At 42.0% G+C, this 13,958-nt stretch overlaps 1 protein-coding gene across 4 annotated transcripts in view; it reads right to left on the bottom strand.

The window, feature by feature from the left end:
• The window catches only part of WDR47 (WD repeat domain 47), a 43,247-nt gene that overhangs the window by 13,520 nt on the left and 15,769 nt on the right, over positions 1 to 13,958 (bottom strand). For 2 of the 4 annotated variants that reach the window (XM_038414217.2, XM_038414214.2), the window contains exons 6-9: positions 12,827 to 12,953; positions 9,985 to 10,163; positions 6,507 to 6,764; positions 5,045 to 5,120 (exon numbers count right to left, since the gene is read on the bottom strand). In XM_038414217.2, the coding sequence (XP_038270145.1) occupies positions 5,045 to 5,120; positions 6,507 to 6,764; positions 9,985 to 10,163; positions 12,827 to 12,953 (640 nt within the window). The remainder of the gene's footprint in view (positions 1 to 5,044; positions 5,121 to 6,506; positions 6,765 to 9,984; positions 10,164 to 12,826; positions 12,954 to 13,958) is intronic. The other 2 variants (XM_038414219.2, XM_038414215.2) reach the window with 1 other exon arrangement.

Genomic DNA, 13,958 nt, shown 5'->3' with positions numbered 1-13,958 from the left:
CTTGCCCCATCACAATATATAGGAAAATATGAGACCTAAACAGAAAGACTTCAAGACTCTTGAGTAACAGATGGACAAAACTTTTAAAAGTTATACATTATGCAGTATTTGCTAGCATATACAAGCTGTAAATAAATAGTTTACTGTTTGTCTTTTTATTTCTTTAATTTTTAATTTTCATAATCACAAAAAATTACAAGGTATATTTTGTAACTCAATCTGCTTTCACAACTTACTTTAATTTAAAGACAAAATCCCCAAACACCTCCATCAAAATAACCTTCCAACCAAAAACCCTCTTTGAAATGACATTAAGTACAAACATTTTCAGACAAAAGGTAGTTTATGGTGAAAGTTAGAAGGCATTCAAAGCTGTGCTTATAATGGAACCAGTTCAAGCCATTCCTGTAATCCATAATATGGGGCTGTACATCTTAAGTCACTGATAAACGTGACCACTTTTAAAATTGATGGGAAAATTAAAACAGTTACTCACCTTCCATAACTGTTGTTCTCTGAAATGTGTTGTTCATGTCCATTCCAATCGGGTGCGTGCGCATGCGCGTGCATGGCAGCCGGAAGATTTTTCCCCTAGCAGTATCCGTCAGGTCGGTCCAGGCACGCCCTGGAGTGGTGCCTTCATGGCGCTCACTATAGGGCCCTACCGATCTGCAACCCCCTCAGTTCCTTCTTGTCAGTTACTTCGACAGAGGGGTAGGTGGGTGGGTATTGGAATGGCCACGAACAACACATCTCTAAGAAAAACAGTTACGAGAAAGCGAGCAACCTTTTTTTCTTCTTCAAGTGCTTGTTCATGTCAGTTCCAAATCAGGTGACTCCCAAGCCTAAGTTCCAGAGGTAGGGTCCGAGTTCAGATGTCCACTGACAGGAGCACTGCTCTACCAAAGGCCACGTTGTCTCTGGCCTGTTGGGTGATAGCATAATGGGATGTGAAGGTATGTATTGAGGACCACGTCGCTGCTCTGCATATTTCCTGGGTGGGAACATGCTCCTGGAAGGCTGTTAAAGAAGCCTGCGCCCTGGTGGAGTGCACTGTGAGCAGGGCTGGGGTGAGGTGGGGAGCAGATACCTTCGCCAGGTTCTAGCACTCACGGATGCAGGATGTGATTCATGACGAAATTCGTTGAGAGGATACTGGAAGACCTTTCATCCTGTCTGCCACAGCCAGAAACAGTTGAATGGATTTCCGGAATGGTTTCGTTCTTTCAACGTAAAAGGCTCGTGCTCTGTGAATGTCCAACGAGTGAAGCCTCTGCTCTCTGCCACTTGCGTGGAGCTTAGGATAGAACACTGGGAGGAAGATGTCCTGCTTGATGTGAAATTGGGAGACAACCTTCGGGAGGAAAGCTAGATGTGGCCTGAGCTGAACCTTGTCCTTATAGAACACGGTGTAAGGGGGCTCTGATGTTAGGGCCTTGAGCTCAGACACCCTCTTGGCTGAGGTTATCACTACCAGAAATGCCACCCTGTACGAGAAGTAGAGCAGGGAACAAGTCACCAGCAGTTCGAAGGGAGGACCCATCAATTTGGAAAGGATCAGAACCAGTTGTCAGATGCGTGGATATAGCCTGTCGAGACCTTTCAGGAAATGGCAGACCATAGGGTTGGCAAAGACCGACCGGCCCTCTGCACCTGGATGGAAGGCAGAGATGGCAGCCAAGTGAACCCTTATTGACGACATGGACAGTCCCTGCTGCTTAAGATGGAGAAGATAGTCCGTATAAGAGGTATGGACACAAGCGAAGGAGACGGACAGGGTTGCATCGACCAGATCAAAACCTCTTCCATTTGGCTAGGTAGATAGCCCTGGTGGAGGGTTTCCTACTGCCAAGGAGGACTTGTTTGACCGGGTCCAAACAGGAGAGCTCCATTGGGTTCAGCCTGGGAGCTTCCCCGCAGTGAGGTGCAATGACTCGAAGTTTGGGTGCTGGAAATGGCCGTGATCCTGAGTTGTTACGTCTGGGAAGAGCGGCAAGGTGACTGGGGCTTCCACAGACATTTCCAGGAGTGATGTGTACCAATATTGGTGGGGCCAGGCTGGAGCTATCAATATCACTGAAGCTTGTTCCCTCTGAATCTTGAGGAGCACCTTGTGAATGAGAAGAATAGGCAGAAGCACGTACAGGAAATGGCGTCCCCATGGGAGGAGGAACGCATCCACAATGGAGCCCAGGCTGTGATTCAGGAAGGAGCAAAACCACTGGAACTTCCAGTTGTGTCGCATAGCAAAGAGATCTATTTGGGGAAAGCCCCACCACTGGAAGATGTCGTTTGTAACATATGGGCATAGGGACCACTCGTGGCCATGGAACAACATGCTGAGATAGTCCACCAACTCTTTCTGCACTCCAGGGAGGTACAATGCTTGTAGGTGTATTGAATGTTCTACACAAAAAAGTCCCACAGCCTGAGGGCATTCTGAAACGGGGGAGAGGAGCATGCTCCCCCATTTGTTGATATAAAACATTGCCATGGTGTTGTCTGTCATAACTGATACACATCTCCCTGTCAAGTGGGCTCGGAAAGTCTTGCATGTCAGGCGTACCACTCTCAGCTCTCTGACATTGATGTGGAGAGAGTTCTGCCTGAGACTAGAGGCCTTGCGTCCTGAGGTCTCCCAGATGAGTTCCCCAGCCTACGGCTGACGCATCTGTCACTAGCGAGAGGGATGGCTGAGGACCGGTGAAGGGGGCCCCTGTACACACTACCTATGGGTCGAGCCACCACAGGAGGGAGTCAAGGACTGAGTGAGGCTGAGTCACGACCCTGTCCAAACTGTCCCGAGCCAGCCAATTCACCGAGATTAGCCGTGATTGGAGAGGCCGGAGCCAGAGTCTGGCGTTTTGTACCAAATAGGTACAAGTGGCCACGTATCCTAGAAGTTTTGGGCAATTCCCTGCTCTGGTTGTGGTGAACTGCCTGAGACTTTGAACGATGTCACCCATGGCCCAAAACCTCACTTCCGGGAAGTATCCCCTGGCTTGTGACGAGTCTAGTACCACCCGTATGATCTCTATTAGCTGAACAGGCCGCAGAGGAGGTTGCAGCCTGACATGCTTCTGCTGTATGATGTGAGTGTGGAGACCCAGTGACTTGAGAGTGGCTCTCGAGTCCTTTAGGCTATGTAGCCTTTTATCTGTCTTTTCAGATAAGAGAGCCAAACCCTCAAAGGGGAGGTCCTGAATAGTCTGCTGGACTTTGGATGGCAGGCCCAAGACCTGTAGCCATAACCCAAGTCGCTGCATCAGCTCTGTCCAGTGTGGCTTGCAGTGGTGCTTGGAAAATGAGCTTGCCCTCCTCCACCAGGGCTGAAAACTCACTGCGGGAGTCCTGCGGCAGCAGCTCTGCAAATTTCGCCATTGCCCTACATATATTATAGCAGTACCTGCTGACAATGGCCTGCTGATTAGAAATGCGAAGCTGCAAACCGCTAATGGACTAGACTTTTCTCCTGAAAAGGTTGAATCGTTTCACCTCCTGATTCTTTGGGGAGGGACCTTGGTAGCCAAGGTACCGAGGAGGAGGTATTCGGTGCAGGATCCGGGGTCGGACTGGGAACAGAGTTCCACTTCCATTAGTAGGATCTTCAGGTGCTGATCCCTATCTTTTAATGTCCTGGGGTAAACCCCCCTGCAGATCCTACAGTGATCCTTTCGAAGGCTCTCCCACAAACACTTCAAATACGAAGTTTGAGGATCGCTTCTGTGCATACACTTGCCGTAGACTTCACAGGCTTTGAAGCCTGCAGACCATGGCATGCCCAAGCGCTTGGATAGCACTGGAGGGAAAACTCCCCCAAAGGAAACTTAAGAACTAACCGTAAGCACCTACTAACTACTTAATACTAACTACAAAATCTAATGAATAATTATATACAGACTGCCAAATGCGCTTGTCACGACAAGAGCAAGGGAAGTTCCAGCCTACCGTCACTGGCGGTAAGAAGGAACTGAGGGGTGGCAGGTCTGTAGGGCCATATATTGAGTGCCATGAAGGTGCCACTCCAGGGGGGGTGCCTGGACCGACCCGATGGATAATGCTAGGGGGAAAATCTTCTGGCTGCCATGCGTGCACATCCCCCCCCACACCCCGATTGGAACTGACACAAACAAGCCCTCGAAGAGCTTCCCAGTTACGCCTCCTGTGGTAGATTAAGGCAGGATCATAGATCAGAACTCCAAACTCGGGGGAAACAGAACAACAACCTGCAAAAATATGCAACAGCAGCTCCTTTCATGGGTTTGTTTGCCTCAGTATTGTATGATGTGGTCAGTGCTCTACTCCCTCTGATTGTTCTTGGGCCAACAAGCATTTTGGAGCCACCTAGCATTCTCCCTTCCCTTTCTCCTACAAGCCAGAAAAGAGGCAGAAGCCTTGAAGATCCCTATCACTCTGCAAGGGTTTTTTTTTTTTTGGAAGGTAAGTGGGTGTATGGGAGTGGGGTGAGAAACGGGCTACTCCACAAAGCCCTCTTATAACAGAGAAAGAAAGACAGAAAATGGTCTAAGTTCCCTTCTTAGAATCAAAGAATGCAAAGAATTAATATCTGGTCATTTGATACGTTTATCATCATGGTATGTGTCCCCCACAGTGTACCAAACCTTCCACCTTGTAAGGAAGATAGCTATGTGCTGCCTCACTCCATTCAGAATACTCCAGATATTACTGTATGAAGGTAATGGACAAAGTCCCATAAGCAGTATTTTGGGGGTCAGCATAGGAGAGCACCGATGGCAAGGACTTAAAAGAGCAAGTTGCAGTCTGAGTAGATTTCCATGGAGTAGGAATTGTTTTGAGGTGGATATGAGGGGAGCCTGAGATTTCGCTGCATCCAGCCCCCTTGCACCCCCATTTAATCTTAACCCTCATCTGCATTTTCTTAATTTTGAAACTTGGCATGTATTAGAAATTCATTACAAATACTGTTGCTCTTAACATCTAATATTATTAAGGTATTATATAGTCAGATTCAAAGATTGTGTCCTGTAAGGATAATGTAAATAGCCTTTAAAAAAAGTCTCACCTCATCACCTCTTGTCCTAGTTAGATTCCCTGAAGAATCTTCAAGTTGTGGCTGAATGATAGTGTGTTCTGGCATACTGTTTGGTTTTTAAAGAATTAAAAAAAAAATTCAGTGCAATACACAAAACAAGCAGATCTTTCTCATTTCTAATTAGTTTGTTTGATGAATGTATTCTGACTGGAACAACAATATCCAACCAGGCACTCAGAATTAATTCATTAATTTATAGGAGCAAGAGTAGCACTTATGTCTGACATATTAACAATAAGCTATCGTTTTACAGAATTTTTAAAAAATTTTAAAAATATTATATAAAATATTTATTTTAAAAATATTTTTATTTTACTTTTGCAAAGTAAAATAAAATAAAATGTTAAATATATAACTAAAAAGTGACATCGTCATCTTGAAAATTAACTTGTTTGGGAGTATTATTTTACTACAAGCAACATCTAAAAAAAAAGGAAAAAGAAAGAGTACCTCTCCCTCTCCCTGCCCCATTACTTTCTGGTAAGACTTATACAAACCGGGAGCAAAAAAATATCAGGATATATTGATTACAGGGTGGTCTATGAAAAGCAGAAATCTAAGTGAACCGAAAAAAAATCGAGTTTACATTGACCATTTAGCAGGAACTGTACATCACTGAAGGTCTGCTAGAGCCTAATTTTTTGACCCAAGCCCACCAGACCTGACCTTGAGAGAGTTCAGTCATTTTATGGCCCAGCCCGGCCCCTTCTCCTCAAACCTGATACAGCCTGCTGCTGCTGGAGTGGGCTCTCTTCCTCCTGCTCATGGTGTCAGCATGGTGGCAGCTCCACATGGTGGTGGCTGTGTGCGCTGCTCCTGTCATTCACCGCCCCCAGCTTCACTGTATGTGCTATAGAGTGAGGCCTTGTCCAAACTAAACGTGAATAACATAGCTAGAGTCAACTTAGCTTAGGTCAACTTACCGCGGTGTCTACACTACGCTGCATTGACGGGACACGCTCTCCTGTCGACCTACCTTACCCCTTTTGTTCCACTGGAGTCAACCAGAGAGCCCTCTGCGGTCAATTAAGTGGGTCCACTGAATCGACCCCAGCTGCTGCATCGATTACAGCAGCGTTGATCCCCAGGGAAGTGTAGACATGGCCTGAGAGGACTACGACTCCTCGGCACATTCACTTCGCAGCATGCACAGTGCGGCAAGGTGGCAGCAGACGACAGGAGCGGGGCACGCTGCCTCCACTTCAATGACTCCACAGCAGGAGGAGGAGAGTCAAGCTAACCCACCTGTTTTCCCACCCGATCTGGACCTAACACTTTTAGTTGGGTCCTATCGCATTCAGGTCGGGTCATAGGACTCTATACATCACCACAAATACATGAATTTTCTAGTTTTCAAAATACAATACCCATCCCCATAGTATTAACTGAAGATTAGCAACATTTCCAGCTCTGCACAATCTCTAGTGCTTACGTTTTACTCCCACGGACAGGCGACTCTTCAAGAAAGGGTATCTGATTTGTTGATCCACGCTTTTGAGGAGTGCTCGTATTAACGTTTTGGCTATCAGTACCTATTCTCTGACTAACATCTGGTGGTGGTGATACGAAGCTAGTTGCTGGTGTGTTAGATGCATGCCCTTTGCTCCCATTACATTGCTGGCTGAGCGTCTGCACATCATTTCCAAGAGTGTCTATACCTATGTTTAACTCTCCCAACTTTTGAATAGACCTGCACAGGGTTGATGAAAACAGACAATAAAAGTTAAAGAAACAGTTTATAATATGGGAACCTGAAAAGGTTAAAAAAAAAGTGAAATTGTACCCACGTTGCTCAGTAGCATGATAGGTATAATAATTAATCTATGAAAAGTTTGATTATATTTAATTACAATGGTGTTTGACCCAAAGATTTTTAGCAGCCCATTTACTGAAAGAGTGATATTTTTGACATGCTTTAACCCCACCCTGTCAACGTGAAAGGAAGAGTATTTTCATATGAACAAACTGACAAGATGTCAAAGTAAAATAATAAGTTTTCCTTTACTTTGATATCTATTTCTCCCATCATAAAATAATCACAAAAAATACTCCTTTACATTTTGATACCAAAGTGACAACCTAATACCACACCCATAAGAGAACTGTAGAAAGTAACAAAGATAACTAGAATCAAACATTGAGCACCTTATGTTAGGTTATGTATTTACTACATAACTGAAATAATTACATTTTGGGGATTTCAAGCTCATGAGGTTTCTAGAGTGAATCTATTATGTGACAAAGTCAGACCAGACAACTGTAAGAGAGTGGTCCTGTTGGGGTCCAGGAAGTGGGCGGGCAGAAGCCCACCCATGGCAAAAGGCCCTCCCCCAGCTTAAGGGGAAGAGCCGCTGAGCACGGGACTCAAATAAATACAGGGGACAACAGAAGAAAAAACAAGGACAGGTGTGAGGGCAAAGGGTCATAAGCAGGGAACCTGAAGGGGACCCCAAGCAGAGAACCCGACAGTGCCCACTTCTCCTCAAAGCTGTCAAGGGAGCCAGCGGACGCAGCCCAAAGGGACTCTGCTCGGATACGTGAATGGAGAGAGGAACGGAAATAGGCCTCACAGTTGCAGAGCTCCCCCTCGGCCAACATCCTCTCCCTGGTGTTATGGATGGCCACTTTGGCCATTGCTAGGAGGCGGCTAATGAGGAGTTCTGCTCAGCCCTAGAATGGTAAAGGTCCTCCCCCATGAGATGAAAAGAGGTTACCTCAGGTCAATGAGGGACACTTGAGTCCAATTAAGGGCTGCCTGTGACCTTTAAAAAACCCTCCCTCTCTCTCACCAGAAAAGGAGATAAACTGCAGCTGGGCTAGTGACCCCAGGGAAAAGGATTCTCCTGAGTGGAGGGCTGCCCTCCTCCCTATAGGGAAAGCAACTATGCAAATGGATTATTTGGGGAAGTACGGTCACCCAGAGGCGAACATAATGAGTCAACACCCCAGAGATGGAGAAGAGGAAAAAAAGCATTCCCTCAGACCCACCCTGAGGTCCACATTGGGACTGATTTACTCCATGTCTCCACTGCCAGAGGGGGAAAACACTGTGCCCAGCAAGGTGAAGGAGGTACCCTGCCACAATTGTTTTATGACAGAATTGTGTGTTTGATAACAGTTCATACATGGTGCAGGTTATTTAGCATAGACCTAACAAACATTAAGAGTTTCCGTTTTAAAGGGCTAAATTCTGTCCATTTGGATTTTCACGGGTTTCTGATTATTGGGCTATATACTAGACACGTGCATAGGATTTCCATTAACATCAACAGGAATCCTCCATAAAAAGACAAAGAAACACTTGGTCTTAAAAGGACACAAAATACTAGAACTGGGTAATAATACTTAATAAAGACTTAGTTGATGAATTTTGGCTCTGAACTGAATTTCCTCTCTTTGCTACCAGAGTTCAAATAGTATTCACACATTCATTCAAATAAGTCTTGGTCTTATGAACTAACGAAAATAAAAAAAAAAAAATTCCAGTTACACAAGTGTGATATTCCCTATTATGCCATGAGTTTAAAAAAAAGAAAGTTTATTTTACATGGCCAGAAAACAAATTTATAAGAGTTTCACTTTTCTCCAGGAGGGCTAAAATTTAAACAGACATGAGACAGTTTAACATGAAGAGCCTGATTTAACAATACTTTCCATATGAAAAGCACAGCCAATTAATATAAATATTTCAAGGATATATGTAGAATATTTTATTTGCCTGATGGCCATATTCAAGTCTAGTTTAAAATTCCCAAATGCTAGTTATCAGTAGACTAAGTTACTATTTTTAAAATTATTTGGGTCTATAATTTTATTCCTTAAATTGAATAATCCTTGAGCCAGGTCAAATCATTTAGAGCAAAGCAAGGTGTGTTTATGCAACAGAACTGGGTACACAGCAGACTTGGTCAAAATATACCACAAGGAGTTAAATTTCCCCCCCTCTAATTATAAAAATGACTGTACAATAAGTTTTCTTAAAACTGTCCTCAAATATATCCAGTTCTTCAGGTTCCAGAAGAACAGAGGCCCTGGTCCAAAGTACAGCACCTAGACCCATGCTTAAACTTTACATACTTGAATTTAGGTGTGCTGAAGTGCTTTTCTGGAAGAAAGTCAGATTATAAACTTTAGTCAGCAGACATCAAGAAGTTAGTAAAACCCTTTTTGAGTGGAGGTGCGGGAGGAGGATGGATGGATGTACGACTTACAAAGGGCCAAGATTTTCTTTGCAAAACTTATGTCTATTTACTCACATTTAGACCAGTTAGAGGATACTGTATTTGAAGAGGGATTTGTAGCTTTAGAATACCAACACAATGAGAACGGTCATTATTTTTAGACCAAAATACCCAAATCCAGCTTTTTAGTTGCTGCTTGGTTTGAATTAAGTTCATTATATTATAAAATCTAGGAAAAATGAAAAGTGAGCCAGTTGCCTATTTGAGCTTCCAAAGAATATGACTATTAAAGCAAATTTGTTCTTGTTCTTGTTAGAAGTTAGTTGGCTTTCCTCATGATTTTCATATCAATACCCCAAAATCTTAGTAACGAATTGTCTAAATAAAGCCAATATGGAGAAAAGCTCTCCCAATTACAGGGTTATCTTAGTATAAAACATTTAAAGAGAGACCACAAACAACTTCAAATATCTGTATATAAGTTCACTGCTATTTCACTAAATTGTTTAGCGAGTTATTTTTCATTCCTGTTCATGACAGAGGAGTTTATTCTTCAGAAAAATTTATTGGCAAACATAATTTTAGCCCGGAAAGTTATTTTTGGGTACATCTGGGAAAGAGTAATTCCATATTTGGCATTCTGAATATCTAAGCAGATTAGGATCTAGGAGGCAATTTAGTACTGAAGAGCATAAGATGACATCAATGGAACAGTCAACTAAAGCCAACCTGTTAAGAAACTGTTCAGTAAGATTCTGTTGCTGGTCTGTCCCATCTTCCTGGTTTACTCCTCCTTCAAGCAACATTTGCTGATACAGTTGTCGTTGTTGTTCTTTCTGTTCTAAATGCTGCTGGTAACGTAACCTTTGTCTATAATATTCTTGAAACTGCTCTGTTGAATCACGAAGCTTAAAGAAATAAGGATTATTTGGGTTAGACACAGTTAGGCTTAAAAGGATTTGAATTTTAATGGTAAATTTCACGTACAAACAAAAATCAAATCAATAATAATCAAAATGTACAGATAGGCAAAGAAAATGCTCCTCGACAACAGTTTGATTTAAGGATGTTTGTATATTTTGACATGTGATGTTGACAGTTTGTGCTTTAATGGTTATAAAACTTTAACTTTTTGAATCTGGCTTTGCAGGACTGAAGAATGAAAGTTGTTTTGTCACTATAGTAAGCAAGTAAAACTGAATACACGTAAGATATTGATCTGCTGCTAAAAGATGCCATTTCTGCCATCAGTTTTAAGAGCAGATTTTTACTTTAGTAATACAAGCAAAAAGCTATACCAATCCTACAGGACAAAGTTTAAACACTGGAATACCACAGTTTAAGGTAAAAATAATTACTCAGCAGCAGAAAAAAGATGATTTCATTCCCTTTTTTTCAGAAGCATTACAAGTAGGACTTCTTTTGTCAACTAACATGTACACTTATATGAAACCCAAGGCAAAACACCCTAATAACCCTTGAAATTGTAGGTTAGAAGGAGATGTCTCAGCACAACTAGACAAGCTGGGGGATCTTCTATTGAAACAGTAGGAACAAAAATCTGTACCTTGTGCAATTAGTGTCATGGAACACAAAATCATACTGCAAAGTCTAAACCTTGTTTTCTTTTTTTAAAAAAAGTTACTAACAGATGCGAGTAAAACGTTGTATGCAATAATGCAAGGGTGTCATCACAAACCTAAAGACAGCTTAAAATAAAAGCTTTGAAAGATGTGAACTATCCCCACTCACCTCAGCAATAGGTTAACTGTGATGCATGAGTTAAGTACAAATGGAAACAATGTTGTCTATCACCTGACCCAGTCACCCTTTCTGGACAGATCCCAGTCAACTGTGATTTTGATTAAACTGCTGAATCCCACATGCTTCTAAGCTCCCTTGGTGTGGGCAGTAACCAATCACTGTTCCTAGTTTTGGGTCTCTCAGGCACATTTACAGATGCAGATCCCATCTCTGGCATCCTTCTTGAGCAGTGGAACCCTGCAATCTGGCTGCCTAGACCCAGAACCAGTGCTATAACCCTCCTGAGCCCCCATTTGGTAAGGGTTTTCTCCAGAGTCCACCAAATTGTGGGAACTGTGATTTCTAGATTAACCACTTCAGGGAAACACAGCCGTAAAGTTAGGAACACAGGCTTAGCAAAGGAATTCCTTAACCACAACCATTTTACTTTTTAAAAAAAGCTGAAGAAGTTTTCCATAAATCCGTAAGAGTCCTCAGCGCAACCTTCCCTTCTAATCTCACCTTGCCTGCGAGTCCTGGTTTTCGTTAGCATCTTTACATGAGGCACAGTTTCTTTTGCCTGTTTTGTTTACACAATGAGGAAGAAGTGGCTCCTTGCTGAGAAAAGAGCCTCCTTTGTCCAGCTCCAGCCCCTGCCCCCTGCTACATCTTTCTACTAGGGAAGAGTCATTCAATGCTGATGGCTCCTGATAGCTTAGTCTGCTTTGAGGTGTCCCACACCCTAGCATGTGCATATAGTATCTCAAATAGACTGACCTTGTCAAGATTAGACTGGTTTTCAACACTGCCTGATGATGTCTTCATCCAACGTGGAGGTTACAATACAGAGTTAAGGTCAGAGTGGAAGTTACAATCACCAAGTGGTATTCTCAGAACACAATGAGGTTCACAATTTGAGCCAGATATGTCCCCAATCTGTCACTATTTCAGTACCGATAATTGTAACACAAATATCCAGCAAACACTGCAATCCATTGTTGTTGAATAAAGAGGTCGATATTTGGGTGGAGGTAAGTGAAGGCAACTCTGTTCAGTGGGAAGCACTAAAGCCAACAACTCTCATTTCACTTCACTCTGCTGCGGCTTGGAGAAGCCTTGGTGAAAGACCCATGAACCTCCCTTGTGATCCTGCTTAACACTTTCAGGTTCTGACTGCTAGGTTTAGTTCCCTGGCCATCTGATAAGTTTTTCAAGCCCTACAGTACCTTCCTGAAAGGTTACTGAAACAAAAAAGTTGGGCAACTTAAATCTGATTTACTTTCTAACGAATACAGTTAACAAGGCTTCTGTCATTCATCATGAGCATATCTTTATATTCTGAATCGGATAGTCCACTCAATAGGGTGTACTTAATTTTAAATTTCTTAGTTGCCACAAGCAGGACATATACAAAATGCTAACACCACATCCCACAAAACAACTAACTGCAGGTAAGTTCTATATTGGATTCCTTAATTACTAAACAGAGAAGTAAGTTACAAAAAAATGATCAGAATACTCTAACAATTATGCTAACTTTGTATACTACACAATGTTTTTAAATATACAGTAGTTTATGTTACATTTGAGTTAAGAGCACATTCACCTTCTGCATCATCCAGTTGTTTGACAGCGAAATTTTGTGTAATGGAAAGGCAATTAGATATATTATATCTTATGTTGCAAGTATATTACTTAGAGTAAAATGAAATTCAAAAGCATCTGTGTCATATACATGGATGAATTTGCCATCATAGCAGGCGAATTGTTTTGCAATTTATCAGAGCAAGCAGCTCAAAAGGCCTTTTTATATGGAATAAAACGTTACCTCATTTTTTTCTGGTTTGGCTAGTCCTTGATTCTGTGCTCCATTTATTGGCTCATTTTCTGGAACTGAACTCTGGCACACGGTCTCATTGCCAATGGAATGCTGTGGCTCCACAGGAGTATCACTTCTTTCAGTGATATGGAAAACCGAAGAGGTTATTTGAGAAATCTGACTAATAGAAAATCCTCTAATAAGTAAAGAAATATATATTTATAGAATAAATCCTGAAATGATTATGTACAAGGCACCCCATTATATGAAGCCTAAAGATATTACTGGCAGAGCAGACAAAAATATCCCATTTTAACCTATTACACTAACAGTTGCTAGCCCTAAAATAGAGCTAATGTACTTTGTTCTCAGGTTTTTCCAAAAACACTTATTTTGGAAGTCCCATTATGCTTTTATTTTCTATTTTTATGCCTTCATGAAAGGCTGTCCATTCCTCCAACAATCTAAAATACCATCAACAAATTACTCAAGCTCTTTGTTAAATTTTCAGATCTCTCCCACTTTTGAGGAACACTAATTACATCTGCTGACTTCTCCCACTGTTCCCTAAAATCCTGGGAGGGGAGGAAGCCTCCATTCATCAGAAGGCACCTCCGCAACGCCTTCCATTCTGTACAAGATCATATTTCTTTAAGCTACATTTAAATGACATTCAACATTGGGAAGCTAGAAAATTCCTGTTTTAGCTATATAGGAAAAAGAGTGCAACTAAAATCTGTTCTCACTTAATGTTGTGCTTTATAGGGACTTACAAAATTAGGGTAAGAGAAGTATTTCCATCTGGAATTATTTTAGAAAACATTTCAGTAGCCAGTAAATATGCAAAATACATTAGAAAATGTTTGACTCTTTAAAGAGTACTCTAACCTGACAAAATTGCAAACACTTAATGGTTTGGAGCAGCGATTTGTTGAAATTATTTTTGAGTTACTGGTGTATGTGTGCATTAGCAAAAACAATTTAATCTGATTAATAGACATTTAAGGATCTTTCTTTTGTCTACTGAACACAAGAGGAAATAACTTCTTTACAAGATAGGAGAGAACGGTAAAATAAGGGGTGCTGAGCTCTTGTGAAAAATGCCAAGAGCTCCCACTCTTGAAAATCTGGTCAGTTAATT

Source organism: Dermochelys coriacea, chromosome 8 (assembly GCF_009764565.3).
Source record: "Dermochelys coriacea isolate rDerCor1 chromosome 8, rDerCor1.pri.v4, whole genome shotgun sequence".
In the NCBI taxonomy this organism is placed as follows: Eukaryota; Metazoa; Chordata; order Testudines; family Dermochelyidae; genus Dermochelys; species Dermochelys coriacea.
Note: the sequence above shows the minus strand (reverse complement) of the source record. Positions and strands in the feature narration are given on the sequence as shown.